The sequence below is a fragment of the Notolepis coatsorum genome (genome assembly GCF_963971535.1).
Source record: "Notolepis coatsorum genome assembly, chromosome: 4".
Classification (NCBI taxonomy): Eukaryota; Metazoa; Chordata; class Actinopteri; order Aulopiformes; family Paralepididae; genus Notolepis; species Notolepis coatsorum.
The window spans coordinates 70,042,431-70,058,953 of NC_140168.1; the positions used below are offsets into that span (position 1 = coordinate 70,042,431).

At 47.8% G+C, this 16,523-nt stretch overlaps 1 protein-coding gene across 1 annotated transcript in view; it reads right to left on the minus strand.

The window, feature by feature from the left end:
* Nucleotides 1–16,523, minus strand: part of LOC311226549 (uncharacterized protein) — a gene marked incomplete at its 5' end in the record, with an annotated part of 109,156 nt that overhangs the window by 45,246 nt on the left and 47,387 nt on the right. Inside the window, 3 exons of the mRNA XM_084311969.1 lie at nt 6,455–6,501; nt 10,611–10,756; nt 10,847–10,953. Of these exons, the coding sequence (XP_084168095.1) occupies nt 6,455–6,501; nt 10,611–10,756; nt 10,847–10,953 (300 nt within the window). The remainder of the gene's footprint in view (nt 1–6,454; nt 6,502–10,610; nt 10,757–10,846; nt 10,954–16,523) is intronic.

Below are 16,523 nucleotides of genomic sequence, written 5' to 3' on the forward strand. Positions count from 1 at the left end.
TTCCTGGGCGTCCTCACTTGACTGGGAGAGCCAGGTCTCACTGCTGTCAGCCTTCGCTTCGTCTGGGAGGTCTCGGACGACCTCAGGGTCGTTGGTGGCCCACTGGCGGACCTCAAAGCCAGCGGTGGCCAGGAAGGTGCGTATGTCATGCACCAGCTTGTAGGCCTCTTCCGCGGTCTCCACGCTGTGGAGGCAGTTGTCCACATAGAAACTGTGGTGGACAGCATCGGAGACTCCGGGGGGTGCGGCGCCGTCGTCGACATGAAGCTGCAGGGCGTAGGTGGCGCAACACGGGCTGCAGGTCGTCCCAAAGGGCAGCACCTCCCACTGATAGATGGACGGTTCCGGGTCGTCTGGGTTTTCTCTCCACAAGAACCTCATGAGTGGCTTATCTTCGTCGAGCAAACACACCTGATGGAACATGCGTTTGATGTCGCCACTGATGGCAGTCTTCTGTCGTCGGAAGCGCACCATGACTCCGAGGAGAGGAGGGGTCAGAGTCGGACCGGGCAGGAGATAGCGGTTGAGGTTCTGCTGGCGCACTTGAAAGCTGCAATTAAAGACCACTCTGTTCTTTCCGTTGTGCTTAACGTTATGGTGTGGAAGGTACCATGACTCTGTACTCCTTTCCGCCTCCTCAGGCTTCAGCCTCCTGACGAGTCCAGACTCTATGAGCTTGCTCATTTCTGTGGCGTAGGCGGCAGCCGTCTCGGGGTCTCTGCTGAGTCTTCTTTCAGTGCTAAGCAGACACGGCTTCGCTACTCCTGGGGGAACCTTGAAGGTCGGCATGGGCTCTCTTCTCAAGAGCGGTGTGGCGTATCTGAGGACACCGCGCACGCAGACACGCTTGGTCTTGGCTTGGAGAAGATCCATCGCCGCCTTATCTTCTTTGGAGCGAGTGTGTATCTTCTCGTTTTTGTATGGAGCAATGTCCAGCTGCCATAACCTCTGAACATTCTCCAGCAATGCCTCGTCTTCGTGCCCCGCTCCAATGAAGAGGCAGTGGGTCTGACGGGCGTTCAGATTTCTTAGACTGATGGGGCCCTGCAGGGTCCAGCCTAGCGGAGTCTCCAGGGCGACGGGACATCCGGGTGGACCCGGGATGATGTGCTTGGGTAAAGTGAGGTTCACATTATCGGAGCCGAGCAGGAGGGTGGGCTTCACCTCCATTGCAGCGTTGATCCCCAGATTACGGAGATGTGGGTACCTCTTCATGAGGGACTCCATCGGGTAGCCGTAACTGGAGAGGCACAACCCGGCAGCTGTGAATACGCGGCTCACTTTGAAGACTTCCTTCGGCCGTCCGGCCGGTGTGAGGGTGAGGGCCACACTTTCTCCTTGAATAGTGGTGCGCCCTGGTTGGATGGTGAGGAGATCCAGCTCCTCTGCGTCGCCCACGAGTCCAAGGGCGATGGCAGCCTCACGCATCAGCAGCGTGCGCTCCGAGCCATCGTCAATAACCGCGTAGGTCTCCAGAGTCTTGTCGCGGTTCCGCAGGACCACCGGCACAATCTTCAACAGCATGCGGGGAGTGCTGCCCCTCACGGGGCCCACGTAGTAGTTGCGTAGCTCTCTAGAGGGCTCATCACGGACTTCCGCCACATAAGGCTTAGCCTTGTCGTCTCTATTGTTGAGGTCGTGGAGGGCCGTGAGGTGGATCTTCCCGCACCCGCTCTGTCTGCAGGGTCCCTTGAGGGTGCAGTCCTTTGCTCTGTGCTCACGGGCGCACTTCCAGCACCGCTTATTCTCTATTATCCACTGTTTCTTTTCCTCTGTAGTCTTCTCCTTGAACACAGGACAGTTGTCTAGCCAGTGGACCTCTGTGCAGCACTGGCATGGCGGCGGAGTCTTCTTCTCTCCTTTCTTCTGGGAGAAGCCTCGTTGGCCTTTCGGGGGCCCTTGGTGCTCCTTTGATCTGGTTTCATGTACGGTGGTCAGCACCCTAACGGGCCGCCCCGTTCGGTCGGACTTGTCTCGTCCACTGCCTCTCGGCTCTTCCCGCTTGGGGAGGCGGATGTGCCTCATCTCCGACTTCAGGAACTCTGAGAGCTCCATCAGGGTAGACAGTGGCTGTTGGGGGTGGAGACGCTCGTGTTCCCGTCGGAACCTCTCTTCCCTTTCCTTTGGAAGCTTCCTGACGAAGCGTTCTACGTTGGAGCCTGCATAGAGCTCAGTGCGGCCGGCGGCTCCTTGAAACGTCAGGAGGCTCACCAGAGCCTGTACCTTCAAGGAGTATGCGTCCAGGGCGTGGTCGTCCTTTATGTCTGCCATTTCTCCCAGCTCGTGGATCTCATCCAATATGTGGTCCCACGGGCGTCCCCAGCGCTCGTCCAGGGCCTGGATAGACGAAGTATAGGGGGTGGGGGAGTATGCGTTGGCAGTGCATATGAGCTTGGCCGCAGGCAGCGTACAGTGCATAGACAGCTCGAGGAACTTCTGTTGCTCGCTGTGGTTGGCGGCGCCCAGGAGGAACTCCAGACACATCCTCATGTCATGGTACTGACTTCTAGAATTGTCTTTGAAGAATGGGATGGCGCTCCCTGGTGGGCGCTGTGGGAGCGGGTCGTACCTAGGGGCCGGTGCAGTTACGGGCCAATGTTGATGGGATCTGGAGGTTGCTCTGTGTGTGGCGGGTAGCCGCTCACATTGAGAGCGGGGTGGCACCTCTCTTGGTGCCGTATACTCCTCCTGCAGACGAGCCAGTCGCCTTTCCAGGTCTTCGGAGTCGGCCTTGTCTCTTGTTCGGGGTCGGGGATACGTAGCCGGGTGCTCCTCCCTTTCAGGCTGGCGGCGCTGGGGTGAGTTATTCCTAGTGGATGCTCTTGATGATTGCCTGGAGGCAGAGGCCGATTGCAGTTGGGCGGTAGCGAGCCGGGTGTACTCCAAGGCCTGGGCTGCCGCTCTATCGTGCTCCCGCTCCAGTGCTTCCGCGGCTCTTCTCTCTCTGTCGAGCGCATCTTCGCGTTGTTGTTGCATGCATTGGAATATGAATTCTGTTTGGCTGGTAACGCTCCCTCTGCTTTGTGCTCTGCTGGGGGGCCTACTAGTTCTGCGAGTGTCTAGGAAGAACTCTCCTGGTTGGAAGTGATTGAAGTCCTGCCTGCCGCGTGGCTCCACTCTGTCTGGGGGATTGATATCCTCTCCAGGTTGCGAGTCGTTTTCAGCGGAGTCACTCTCCTCTTCTTCTTCAGGCTCATCTTGCTCATACTCATCTTGGTTGGCGGTATCCAGTGGCGAGAAGGTAGTTATGTCTTTACTACATGAGACTGCCACCTGGTGTCTCTTCTTCTCTTCAGGCCGCTGGGGGGTGTCAGTCGGGTCTGACTCTGTTCTCAGAGTCTGATCTAACTGCGGTGTGGCAGCAGCACCCTCTACTAGCTGGGGTGTGCCTGCCGTCTGATCTAACTGTGGTGTGGCAGCAGCACCCTCTACTAGCTGGGGTGTGCCTGCCGTCTGGGTTGTAAAGTCCCCTACTGTCCGGTCAGCTGATGTGTTTAGCACATGCTGATTGCTCTCCGAACTAGGGCTACTGGGTGTACCCAGGACACAGTCATCTAGTCGGGAGGGTAATCTACGCTCCCTAGGAGCACGTGTCTTCCCTTCAGGGAAGGGGGGGGGGGGGACCCTTTGAACCTACCTCGCTCTTTCGTGACATCCTATCTGGTTTAACTCCGGCTCGAAGTGACCAAATTGTGCGGGAGCTTAGAGGACTGTATATAATTATCACCTTAGGGGGGTGTGGTAGGATGCCTTAACTCTTAAACTAATTGTACCAAATACACAACTGAGTGAATAACTTAAAATGGAGTCACCTAAACTAGAAAGAGCGAGGAAACTGTTTGAATCATAATGCTTTTATATAAGCAAAAAAGGGGAAAAAAGATACATACAAAATATTGTTATCACGTTACACAATGCCTAATTAAATACTATTACTAAATTTAGATGGGCGCCCAAATAGTTCTATTAAAGTGTTCTGGCCAAACGTTGCCGCGGTTACCACTGTCAGAGGAACAATTCCCTCTGCAGGATGAGAGAGATGGAGAGAGTTAATAATCCTGGGGGTGAGAAAAGGACCCGGATGAGTTCTGTGATGAGGAGTAGTAGACCGCTGCGTGGTGATGAGGGCGGGAAGACGCTGCCCGGTCCAATAGGCGCCACCAGTCTGCTCCTGCAGACCAGATGCTCCGCTGTGGTGGATCCGAGTGTCTCGCTCCGCTCCGTGGTGCTGCACGGCGCACGCCGACAGCTGCTGCAGACACGCTGGTCCCCTCTGTACCACAGGCTACTGCTATGGCTACTTCTTAGGACTAGTTGTGTCCTTTTACAGCGACACAGACCCCATCTAAATGTTCTCTGGTCTGTGTTATATATCGACTGATATGTCCAGTATAGAGCAGCTATCGAAGCATGAGCCGAAGCTACTTTAGGTATTAGCGCCGAGCTAGCTAGCTTCGGCTAACTGGTAACGATAGATGGGGAATACTATAGTCCGCTGTAATATGCTAATCCCAGACGTTTACTAAACATCGAATTAGCTGGGTACTAAAACTCACTCTCTCTTGGTGGTATAATGTCCGCTTGGTAAGCCACTTTACATACTTGGTCACCGTCAAACTATAACGTTAACAAGAGCAACGCTGGGTGTACGTTTCTCTCTAACGTGTCCGGTCAAGTTCAACATCAACAAGCTCATAGAGGAAGTGACGCAGATACGAGGGAACACTACCACCTCTGGCCCACTAGATGGCAGCACCGTCATATAACCTGAGATGCCATCAATAGGCAGACAGTGTAACATTATGTGGTAAATAATAACTTAACTCCCACATATTAACTTAAAGGGGGATTATTTTAGGTCTAATTTTACCTAATTGCAGACCCTTCAGCACATCATCCAATAATCAGTGATCAGTTGCGCTATTTAAAAAGGGCCAATTCTGCACCCTAGGCCTACACACACAATATGGCATATCTACTGTACTGCTGCTGGAAGATATCACTGATTGTGTGCTGAGGATGGATTGCCAGTATCGCAGGATCATGCAGACCTATTCGCAGAGAGCGATGAGTACCTAGTGGGATGCTTCAGGCTAACAAGACCTGTCCTAACCAGGTATATCTATCATCACCATATCTTTTTTGTATTTTATTTTTTTATTATTTTTTAAACAAACACATAAACAAACATGACAACACACGATAAGATATACAAGCATTAGTTGTCAGTGCACATCCAATGAAATCACATTTTAGTTAATTGTCTTATATAGGATATACCCTTAATACCTAAATCCTACCTTTATCTAAAAACCTACACACATATGCTCCAGCTCGTACCCCCCCCCTTCCGGACCCCCCATTGGATAATCCATCCATTTTCCCTCGCTCCTAACCAGACATTACCATTATATGCTAGCTTTTATTTTCTCCACCACTTCTAACCACAATATCATCACCATATCTATCATCATCACCAGGTATATCACCATCACCAGGTTTATATATATATATATTAGAGCTGGGCCGTTAACGGCGTTAACGTGCTGCGTTAACGCTATACTAGTATCGCGCGATAATATAATTAACGCATTAATCTAAAAAAAGAAAGAAAAAAAAAAGATTTTTCTTTTTTTTTTACCTTTATTTACCCAGGGTAGGTTCGCTGAGCACATATGCTCTTTTTCAGGAACGCCCTGCTTCACATTCACACAGTTCCATTCACACCTGGGAGCTGCCCAGTACAACCACAGTTGACACCATTGGCCACTGAGCAACTCCACTGGAGCAGTTGATTCAAGCCATGTCACATAGTTCAAGTTTGAAATGATTCTTTCTGTTTTGCTCCCGAGAGTGCTAGATACTGTACTGTACTGGTAATATTATTTATTTGTGTTAACTTCTGAATAAAACAACTAAACACAAGTACATCTTATTGAACATTATTTTGATATTTCATTACCAATTATCATAGCAAAACAGCTTTTTCAAACAGCCTGTAATGCATTTTGGAAACGGGAGATGGGCTCATGGTGTAATGGGCCACCTGGCCTGAGAAACATAAGGAGGAAAGAAAAAGTAAGGACTTACTTCTGGTCATTATTTGGGTAGAACACACATATTTTGAATGCCTTCGGCATTTTTTTTCTTTTTTTTTTTTAGCCATTTTAATCTAGATTAATCTAGATTAAATCCAGGATTGCAGATAGATTAATCTAGATTAAAAAAAATTATCTATGCCCACCTCTAATATATATATATGTCTACTCATTTGTTTGCTTTTGTTTTAACATCAAGAATAATAATGGAATCATAACAATAATGTGTCTTGTTTTGTAGTATAACAAAACAAGTAAGTAAGTAAGTAAGTAAAACAGCCTAACATGAATAATAATATGAGTCTCAATCACCACTAAGCACAAAAACATACGTTTGAATGGTTTTGGGGTCATACCTCGTCTTGGTCCGTCCTCTCTCCAAATCTTCGCACATTTCCGGTATCTGAGGGATGAGGGAAACATGGTTTTAAGACGACCCTTTGCGGTAAACTGCATGTATATTCATCTATCGATGTGTGAATGAGGAGGGATGTATCCGGCTACCAAGAACTTCATCGACTTTCAAATTTGGCAGTTGATTTGTCTTTTTCAGACTCCCTTTTCAAACTTATAGCTGGACTGTTAATGTTTTGCTGGAAAGAAATCGCACAAAATGATTGGCCTAAAGAAGGCTTGTAGAATTCAATCTAAGCAATGTTAACCTCTTAAAAAACGCAACAGCCCACCCATATAATATTATATCGAATTAAAGCCCTATTTGTTGCCTGTCGATTGGATCAAAATCCGTCCAGCGGTTCTCGAGTTACATGCCGATATGTGAGGCGTGCGCCAAAGTCTTTAGCAGACTTTTTTTTATTTATTTTTTAATACCACTCCCGACTCCCAGCCCAACGCTCTAACTCCGTCAATCATTTGGCGATCGCAAAAAATATTGGACAGGGTTGTAAACAATGTGTGGCTTTCCAATGATACCCCACGTGGGGATGAGCGAATCAGGGATCTAGGTGAAAAGTCACAAGCGAAAACAGGAAGTAAAAAATGCGGCGAATGCATTGGAGTCTATTGCCGCTTTTCCACTGCATGGTACATACTCGACTTGACTACTCGACTCTACTCGCTATTGGTACCTGGTACTTCGATCGTTTTCCACTGCAGGTAGTGTCAGTGTAGCTGGTCGTCATAGGGCGCCGTGACGTCACCTTCAACGCAGGTCGTGACACACACACACACATATCGAAGCTAGCTATGGATCCAGTGCCTTATTAGCTAATGTACACTAGCCCCAATGCTAACGGTTATAATGGGAAATCCCAGTTATATGTCGATACTGGCTACGCGTCTTGCTCGCTATTGGACTAGCTCGTTTATACATATTGTATACATTGAAAGTATTTCCCATGCACCTTACATCTACTCAGCCACGCCCACTCCCGGTCACGTATATAACCCAGTTGTTTAGAGTCTGAGGTTTAATTGTTTTTCTCAGCAAATTTAGTTTAGCGATGGCATTGCCACCAACCAAACAGTCCTTGTCAGAACTCCACCAACGCCCCCACCGCTCACCGTGGGGGATCCCTGTCATGGCAAGCAGGTGAGCCCACGTGGCGTGCGGTGCTGGGTTTGGGCGACCCGGATGCCGTAGCGGGTCCCTCAGACATGAGGAGGATCCCCGGTCCTGGTGTCCCCGTTAGTCTGGGCAGGCCACCAACCAGCCCGGGTGGGGTCTCTCTGATGGCGGATGACTTGCGGCTCAAGCTCTCCGCTCACGCTTGCTCCCGTCGTTCGACGGTGAGCGAGTGTAGCGGGTGGTCAGGGGAGGAGGAGGTTGAGTATGCGGGGCCAAACGTCTTCGGTCCCGCAAAGACCCCGACCCGGAAGATATTTGTTTGGAGGAAGAGAGGCAGCAGAACAGGCTTCGCTCTCTTCCCCAAGCTGATGGCAATGGCGGCCGCAGCCAACGGTGCCCTGTTGCCCGAGCCCACGCCGATACCTGTCCCCGATGGCATGGTGGGACACGTCTTTCGGGAGAACCCACGTGGCAGGCCGGACATGCTATGCCCAGGGTTTCCCCCTATGGACACCTACGTGGCCCGGGACAGGTGGTGTCCCACATCCAAGGCCTGACGCGTTCCCACCTGCCTTTTACACAGGTGGAGGGTCGGGTCCGGGGTTTGAAGGCTGGCGTGCCACGGCTGGACAAGCCGCTGGCAGCAGTCCTCTGCCCCGACATGATGTAGCACCCTAACCAGAAGCCGAGGGGGAAGTCGGCCGGGCAGCTGGCGGTGTGGGCCGACAAAGCCTACATCGCCGCCACCCAGGATCTGGCCGCCGCAACCAACATCGCCCAGCTCTCGTCCTTCCAGTCGAGGCTGGGCCCTGGGCCCCAACCATTGTGAGGTCCTCGCCCAAGCCCTGGGGGCTATCCTGCACCTGTCCCAGCTGCAGGGCATAGCCTCTGAGAAGATGATGGCGCAGTCTTCATAAGAAGAACGGAGAAGGCTGCCTCTCCTCCTGGCCCCCCTCTCTGAAGACGGCCTGTTCGGGTCCTCTATCGAGGAAGTGGCGGTGGCCTGCAGGGAGATGGAGCAGCAGCGGTTGCTCCTTGGTCGCCATTTCTCCAGGCCGGAGACCAGGGAGCGACCCAACGTGAGGCATTGCAAGGCCGCAGCCAGCGTGTCCCCGCAGCGCCGGCGCTCCCCCCAGCGTTCTCTACCTCGAGGAAGCATGGGCCTGCCGAGGGATAGGCCCGGCAGCGCGTGCCGCTTCCGCGGCGAGCCCAGCGCCTCCGCCTACCCTGTGCTCGGATGGGAAGGTAGGGATCTGCAAGCAGCCAGACCCCCGACTTGTCCCGCCAGGCGTCTGCCCCTCTGGGCAAGCGAGGGCGCACTGCACGAGGCAGCAGGAGGTGACGTTGCGGGACTAGGCCTAAACCGCCGGTGATTTTGTCTTGGGAAATGGAGCCATGGGGCTCTCTCGTGTGCACGTTTTTAAACAACGTAGCCTCAGAGCCCACGGATGGGGGTTGGGTCTCGTGTTGGGTTTTCAAGAGATAAAGAGGACATATGCTTTGCGTATGTTTTTCACTTATAAATCAACACAGGGCTAAAACACTATTCCGGTTTCACCTCGTATGTTTTTGCTTTCATGAGGTTGTCCGGGGGGTGAAGATATAAACCCTTATCTTTTGGGTGTACTATATGAATTTTGTGAAATCCCTCTGCGGGAGAAACTAGCGTTGCTCCCTCTCAAAGAGGTGAATGTGGGGCGCCAGAGTGGCGCACCACGTAACACACTGCAGTGCAACGCGGCCATCCCGGGTTCGACTCCCGGACCCGGCGACCTTTGCAGAATGTCCTCCCCCCATATCTTCTCCTATCCTTCCTCTCTGCCGGGTCTCTCCAATAAAGCAATAAAATGCCAAAAAAGAAAATCGTAAAAAAACAGGTCTCCCCTATTTTCAGGTGGGGGAGAAACGATGGGTTGGGGCTTGTCTTATCAATACCCCCAACACCGTTCTCGGGTTTGTTATCTCTGTTATCAGAGCCCGCAGCTATGACAGCCCTGGCCAAACAGAGGCCCCAATGTATGGGTTGTAAATATAAAGGTCTGTCCCCTGTTTTTTTTATACAATTAACTTACTGGGGAAAGGAAGGCGGTGCCTGGTCCCGGGCGTTTTTTAACGCTGTCTTAGGGACCGGCACGCCCTGGTCTGTCCGAACAGCATAACAGCGTTTATGTGGTCAATCAGGAGAGAGTACGTCTCCGCCAGGCGGCAGTCAAGCTCTGCTCTTGCTAAGGAATCTATCAAAGCGGTGCGGCAGCATTGGGGACCCAGGACTCCTTCTGGTCGCGCCGGACTGGATCAGTCCAGCCCGGTGTCCGCCAGGCGACGGTCGAGCTCTGCTCTTACTAAGGACCTGTCAGCGTGAAGGCCCTGTGCTTTTCCAGGAGGAAATAACAGGGCAGGCATCAAGGGGGGGGGGGGCACAGAGGTACTGTTTTTAAGCAGTTAGCCCCTCTAAGCACCCCCTGTGTGGCTCATGGTCTAAGGAGCAGACGTCTCCTTTTTTATTATTATTATTATTATAATTTTTTTTTTACATTTTACCTAAATCGCTATATATCACTCTATGGACCCAGGGTGTTTTTTCAGCCATACATTTTTTTTGGAAATATACTTTTGGATATTGCAACTACTACAGAAAAACGTGAATAACAAGTTTTTCTACAACTCAAGTTCAGACCTACAGTATGTTACTCTATTTCATTAGCACTAAAAGTGAATTTTCTTTATTGTATCAGACACTTCAGAATGTAATCTTTCAAAAGAGACCAGGATCATAGATGTGCTATAAGTATAAAGTATAGTATTTTGGTTCGCAAAAAAAAGTATGCAGTCCTCAAGTTCAAGTAAAAAAAAAAAATTCCACTTTTGGGGGCGCCAGTTAAGAGGTTAACAAATACTGTGCTCAACACGGCTAATGGTACATAGCAGGCTGTTAACCACAAGACTCACTGTAGTGAATTATCAATGAAACATGCGCAACTTACATGCAGCACTGTCGCTTGGTGTTGGGCCCACCAAACTTGGGCTTATCGAGACAGTTCTGACACTTGCCACAGTCGTGCTTTATAAGGCAGGTTGAACACTCTCCACATCGCCGGGTCTTTTTCCCGTTGATTATTCTGCGTTTTGTCTGTGGTGGCAAAAGAAAGCTTGTTTAAAAACGAGAATTTTGAGTATTGTGCTTAATGACCATTGTGCATTTAGTTAACTTAGGACTCACCCTTCTAAAGAAAATATTTTTACTAACACGACACCTCCCTGAGGTGACTGTCCAGTGAGAGCCCTCCAGATCAGAAACGTCATCGTCGTCATCTCCAGTATCTGGAGCTAAGGCGAGAGAGAAGAGCAGCAGGTGAGTATCTTATGATTAGGGGTCAGAGATATAGTGGATTTACATAGGACTTAGCAGTACCTTTTTGCCTTCTCCATTCCCAATTCAATAATCCCAAATTCTTAGTCCTGTTCTCTGCGTTTTGAATCATGTGTCATTTAACCATCCAATAGTAACTGTTGTCAATTCTAGTGACAATTGTAGCAACAATACCTGGAGGTAATATGCACCGAACTAGTGTAAAGATTACTTTATATCGCCATGAGTTACTTATTATATGTATTGTGTGATATCTCTCCACTCCACAGGATACGATTACAATACTTTTTTTTATATATAGGCCTATATATACATAATTTAGATCTTTTATCCTTTTTAATAAAATAGGCTCAGGAATCAGGATTGTTAAAGCTAATAATCCATGTCAAAAAGAAGTAAATTTACACACACACAAGAGAGAAGGAGAATACATGTAGCTTATAGCAGACTTAATGATTTTACAAAATGTTTGCTAATGAAGTGAAATATTTATTATCATCAACTATCCAGTTCGTTTTTATAGTGTAACTTTTGGCTACTTCATTGATCATCATCATTGAACATACAGAGAGAAAGAGAGAGGGAGAATGAGACGGGCTCAGCCCATCCCCCCCTTTCCAGCACAAAACCGAAACAGATTTCTCCTCTCCTGTGTCTGTGAGCTATTTAGCTTAGTTAGCAGCTAAGGTTTTACCGCGACGTGGGCATACAGGAATGATGAGGATGCATAGCATGTTAGACACATTGGACCTGTTGCTTGCAGATAGAAACACTGCACATAGAAACAGCGCAACTCACGAGAGGAATTGTCACAATGCTGTCAAAAACAGGGCTGAAGAGCTAGATGTCATAGCTTCTAATATTTAAGGTGGGGGTATCGTATCAGGCTCAGCCCCTCCCTTGCAGCTGGAGTTGACATCAAACACGGAAGTTATCAAATGCAAGCGAAACGCGCACTGTCGAGTGCCTGGCTCTAGGGAGAATCACGAATAAGCGAATAAGGGAACTAGGTCAAAGTTGATGAGCGAAATCAGACTTCAGAATGCACTGCGGTGGATGAGGAAATGGATTTTGGAATGCTTTTTTTTCTTGGCGTCGGTTTTACTCGGACGTCTCTCAAAGACTCATTTCTGAACGGATGTTTATAAAATTTGGACCTGTACTACATAAGACGTCAGGCTATGGAACCAGTTTTCCAGCTCATACCTCTATACTGGAATATTGGAATATGGAATCTTGCAACCACTAAAGAAAATTGTGAGTACAAAAGGAGAATAAATTATTATTATAATTTTTTTCCATCTTTGACGGTGAATAACACCATGCTAACATTGACCAGACGTGAAGAATTGCCAGAGCTCATTCAGCACCTTCTTGAGATCAAGTGTACAAAAAATCTAAGCAAATTAATAAAGGCCAGATCATAGATGATTTACAGGGGGTTTTGTAGATACAGTACTGAATTTTGACATCCGGACACATGCCATTTGAAATATGAATATAGAATATAAGGCCTATAAATGACCTTATTATGACCAAGTCATACATCTATGGATCGGGCCAATCTCCTCTTTCCAATGGCAGAGTTCAATCTGGATTTAGTACCACCAGGCGTCAGTAACAGGGCAGCAAAGACTGTGACTGAAATCTACTGTAAGTACAGTTACATCGAGTCCTGCTTATCTGAAATAAAATACTGGCTGAGCCATAACCTCCTCAAACTCAACAGTGACAAGACTGTTCATTGGCACCAAATCCACCCTCAGCTAATCCGGACCCATCACACTCACTATCCAAGACTCAACCATCACCCCCCCCCCCTCCCCCCCTGGTTCACAACCTCTGCATCATCCTGGATCCCACCCTCTCATTCAACCTCTTAGGGGCGCTATCGCGATAATGCAGTGTGCCCTGTGGCTGAACGGTGGACTTTTTTTTTTTTTTTTTTTACTTTCAATGGAGTTTTATGTTAGCTCGATTCTGGATCTGCAGCCTGTAGCTTGGATTACGTTTTGCATCGCAGATTTCACTATGCAATAAGGGGATTTATCATCAGCCAATGGACATATCGATCTACCAGATGGCGATCGATAACGGGGAAATGCTCGGGGGGATCCCACCGGCCCACGGTAAGATCTTTTTCACGTAAAGTACATCCCGATCAGGCCTTGTTTTGATAGCCATCCATCCGATCGGCCTATGTGGCTAGTTAGACGAACACGGTTATTGGTAATCAATAATAAGAAACAACGTCCCCCGCCGTCCCCCCCTTTCATGCATACATGCTTGAGGATCGTGCCGATCATATGCAGTTTGAGTTTTAACTGTAGCATCTGTAAAACGGAAATGCCATTGGATATAACGTTAGCAGCCATTAGCCCTATATCTAGCCATCCAGAAAATATACTAGACCAAATCCTGTATAACGCTTATATTCACGGCGCTATAAAATGAGAATGTTGTTTTTAAATGTTACTGATTGTGTTAAATGGGCATATAATATCGTCTCATATCGATCGCAGGCACCTGAATCGTATCGTATCGTATCGTGGCAGACTTCGTGATATCGGAAAATATCATATCGTTGTCCAAAGAATCGATATCGTATCGTATCGTGATGAAACTGGTGATTCCCACCCCTAGTAATCGCTAAAGTCAGCGGCGAATCTCAAGGTGCGGCCGTTCACCACCGGAGGTTTCAGTCTGGCCTCTCTCAATATATGCTGTTATATGTCTCGTCTGGAATCTCAGGCAGCAGAATATGAATGTGCGAGGGTTTGCACGCTCGCCCTTCAACTGGGTAGCGGGTCTGAAGATCCTATGTGCTCTTTCGATCTCGGGGCTAGCCAGTTTCGGAAACCATTTTGGTATCATCTCCTCAAGGTATTTTATCGGTTCGTCCTCCTCCGTTTCATCCGGTAACCCGTATATCCTAACATTCTACCACGGTCCTCCAGGTCCGCCGACTTCATCTCACAATCACGTAGTTTGTCCTCAAAGTATAATATTCCCACGACGTTGGTCTCAGCTACCTCCACGACCGCGGACATACCTCCCTCCTCCATGGCTAATCGTGCGTCTATGGCGGTCACCGTCTCCTGTAGTGCATATATCCTGCCGGCTAGCTTAGCCATGATAGCATCTGTTTCCTCATGGAATATCGCCCTGATGAGTTCCTTATCCACATCGTTCAGGGTTCCCATCCTGTTCTGCGTCTGTTTAGACATAATTATAACTTCAAGAAAATCAAATGGTATAAAAAATAAAACGTAATCAGGGTTAATGTGGTTTGGTTGCCGAGCTCCGTAAAATCAGCCAGCCATGCGCTGCGGATCGGAACCGGAAGTCCTCGCCAGGAGTTTTATGAACATGGGGAACGAGCCAGCAAATTGCTATGTTAAAACAGCTAAGACAATCTGCAGAGGCCGGACTTATTGCAGAGATTGACACTTCAGATGGAATAGCTACCGATAGGGCTGTACCGAATGCTTCGAAGCTTCGATCATAATGTTGACATTCAAATTCTAAATCAACATTCGAATTGTAAATAAAAATAAATTTCAGTTATCCAAATTATACAACTTCCATTTCATTCCCCATTCCTATCCCCCAACCCCACCCCATCCCACCCAGTGAGGGCGACGACAAACATACATATAATTCACATAAATAAAAAATTTAAATTAAATAAAATTAAAATAATTAAACATAAATACAGATGTGACAGACAAAACTACGCAAAAAGAAATAAGAAATAAATTTAAAGAAATAAGAAAAAATATAAATAAGAAAGACCGTAATAATAATATATAATATAAGTAATACTCTCCATTTTAGTAGCGTAATTTCCAGATGGTAAAACAAATAAAATGGAAAGTAAATTTAACACCCTCAGCAGACCACCACAATGCCATCTCCCCAGCCATACGTGGGCTAGCAGTGTCAGGAAGGTAGATGGGGGAAGGAGGGGGGTCATGGGGTCCAAAGTTTGGAAGGAGTCATATGGGTTTTTAAATGAAGTAGGAAGGGCTGCCATGTTTTGTGGAAAGTATCGGTGTGGCCTTGTGTTGTAAATCTGATTTTCTCTATATGTATAAGAGACATAACATCCCTCATCCAGTGTAAATGTGAAGGGGGAGTGGCTGCCTTCCAGTTGATTAGGATGAGGCGTCTGGCAATGAGTGAGGCAAAGGCCATGGCATTGGATTGCCCAATAGATATCGCAGCGTTCTCCGGTGTCAGAATAATGCATTAAGAGGGCATGGGTCAACATTCACAAAATATATCTGAATAAGATTTAAAAATGGAAGTCCAGAAAGGGGCCAGTGCTGGACAATGCCAAAACATATGGATAAGTGAGCCAGGGGCTTGGTGGCACCGGTCGCATGTGGGATCCATGCCAGGGTTTATCTTCGCAAGTCTAGTCTTTGACCAATATAGACTGTGGAGGAGCTTGAACTGTATCAGTGAATGGTGGGCACATATTGAAAAAGAGTGTATTCGGGCAAGAGCATTTTCCCATTCTTTGTCTGTAAATTGATGATTTAGATTGGACTCCCAGTTTTGTCTTATAGCCAGCCAGTACTGAAGAAGGTAGGGATAGGGATATGATGTTATATAGTTTAGATATTGAGCCTTTGATTGCAACCTTCACCTCCAAGATGCGGTCGATCACAGTTTTTGGAGGTATATGGGGGAACTGAGCAAATTTGTTCATAACGAAATCACGTATCTGTAAATATCTGAAAAAAATAGTTTTTGGTAAGTTAAACTTTAGGGACAATTGTGTGAAAGACATAAATGAACTGTCTTGGTACAAATCATAAATGCTCAGAATGCCATTCTTAAACCAGTTGCTGAAGGCTTCATCCACCATAGAGGGAGGGAAAAGGACGTTTTTGTGGACAGGTGAGGATGGTGACATGGCGTGGAGACCAAAGTGTTTTCTGAACTGGGTCCAGATCCGGAGGGAGTGTTGTACTAAGGGGTTGTTTGTATACTGGGCGGTTGTGACTGGGAGCGAAGAGCAAACTAAGTGCCCTGCACACATTCATTTTATAATTCTAACCCTTTAAATGCCAGTGTGTGTGATGGCATATATTTGCAATATATCAAATGCAAAGTAGATTTTTCTGGGGGGGATTATTACAGGCTAGCATGTGTCAATGATTAGCAACAACAGTTTTTTGTAAGGGTCCCGCCTCCACCAATCACATGCGGCTCCCTTTGTGTGTGTGAGAGCAAGAGAGAGAGAGAGAGAGAGAGATAGTTCTCCAACTTGTGTGAGTTGCAGTGATCTCCTGGTTGTTCCCCACCTAGGTTATCTAACTATTGCGCTGTGCAACTAGAAACACTGGCCTGGCCTGCTTCTAAGTTCAGTGGCCTGACTGCATAAAAATTTTTATTTTCTTAAAAATTCTTTTCTTTTTTGAGTTTTATTTTTTGGGAGCCCCTGGTCTACAACAAGACAACCTAACAAGACAATCGACCAAGACAAAGATTAAAGACACAACACCAGAATGTATCG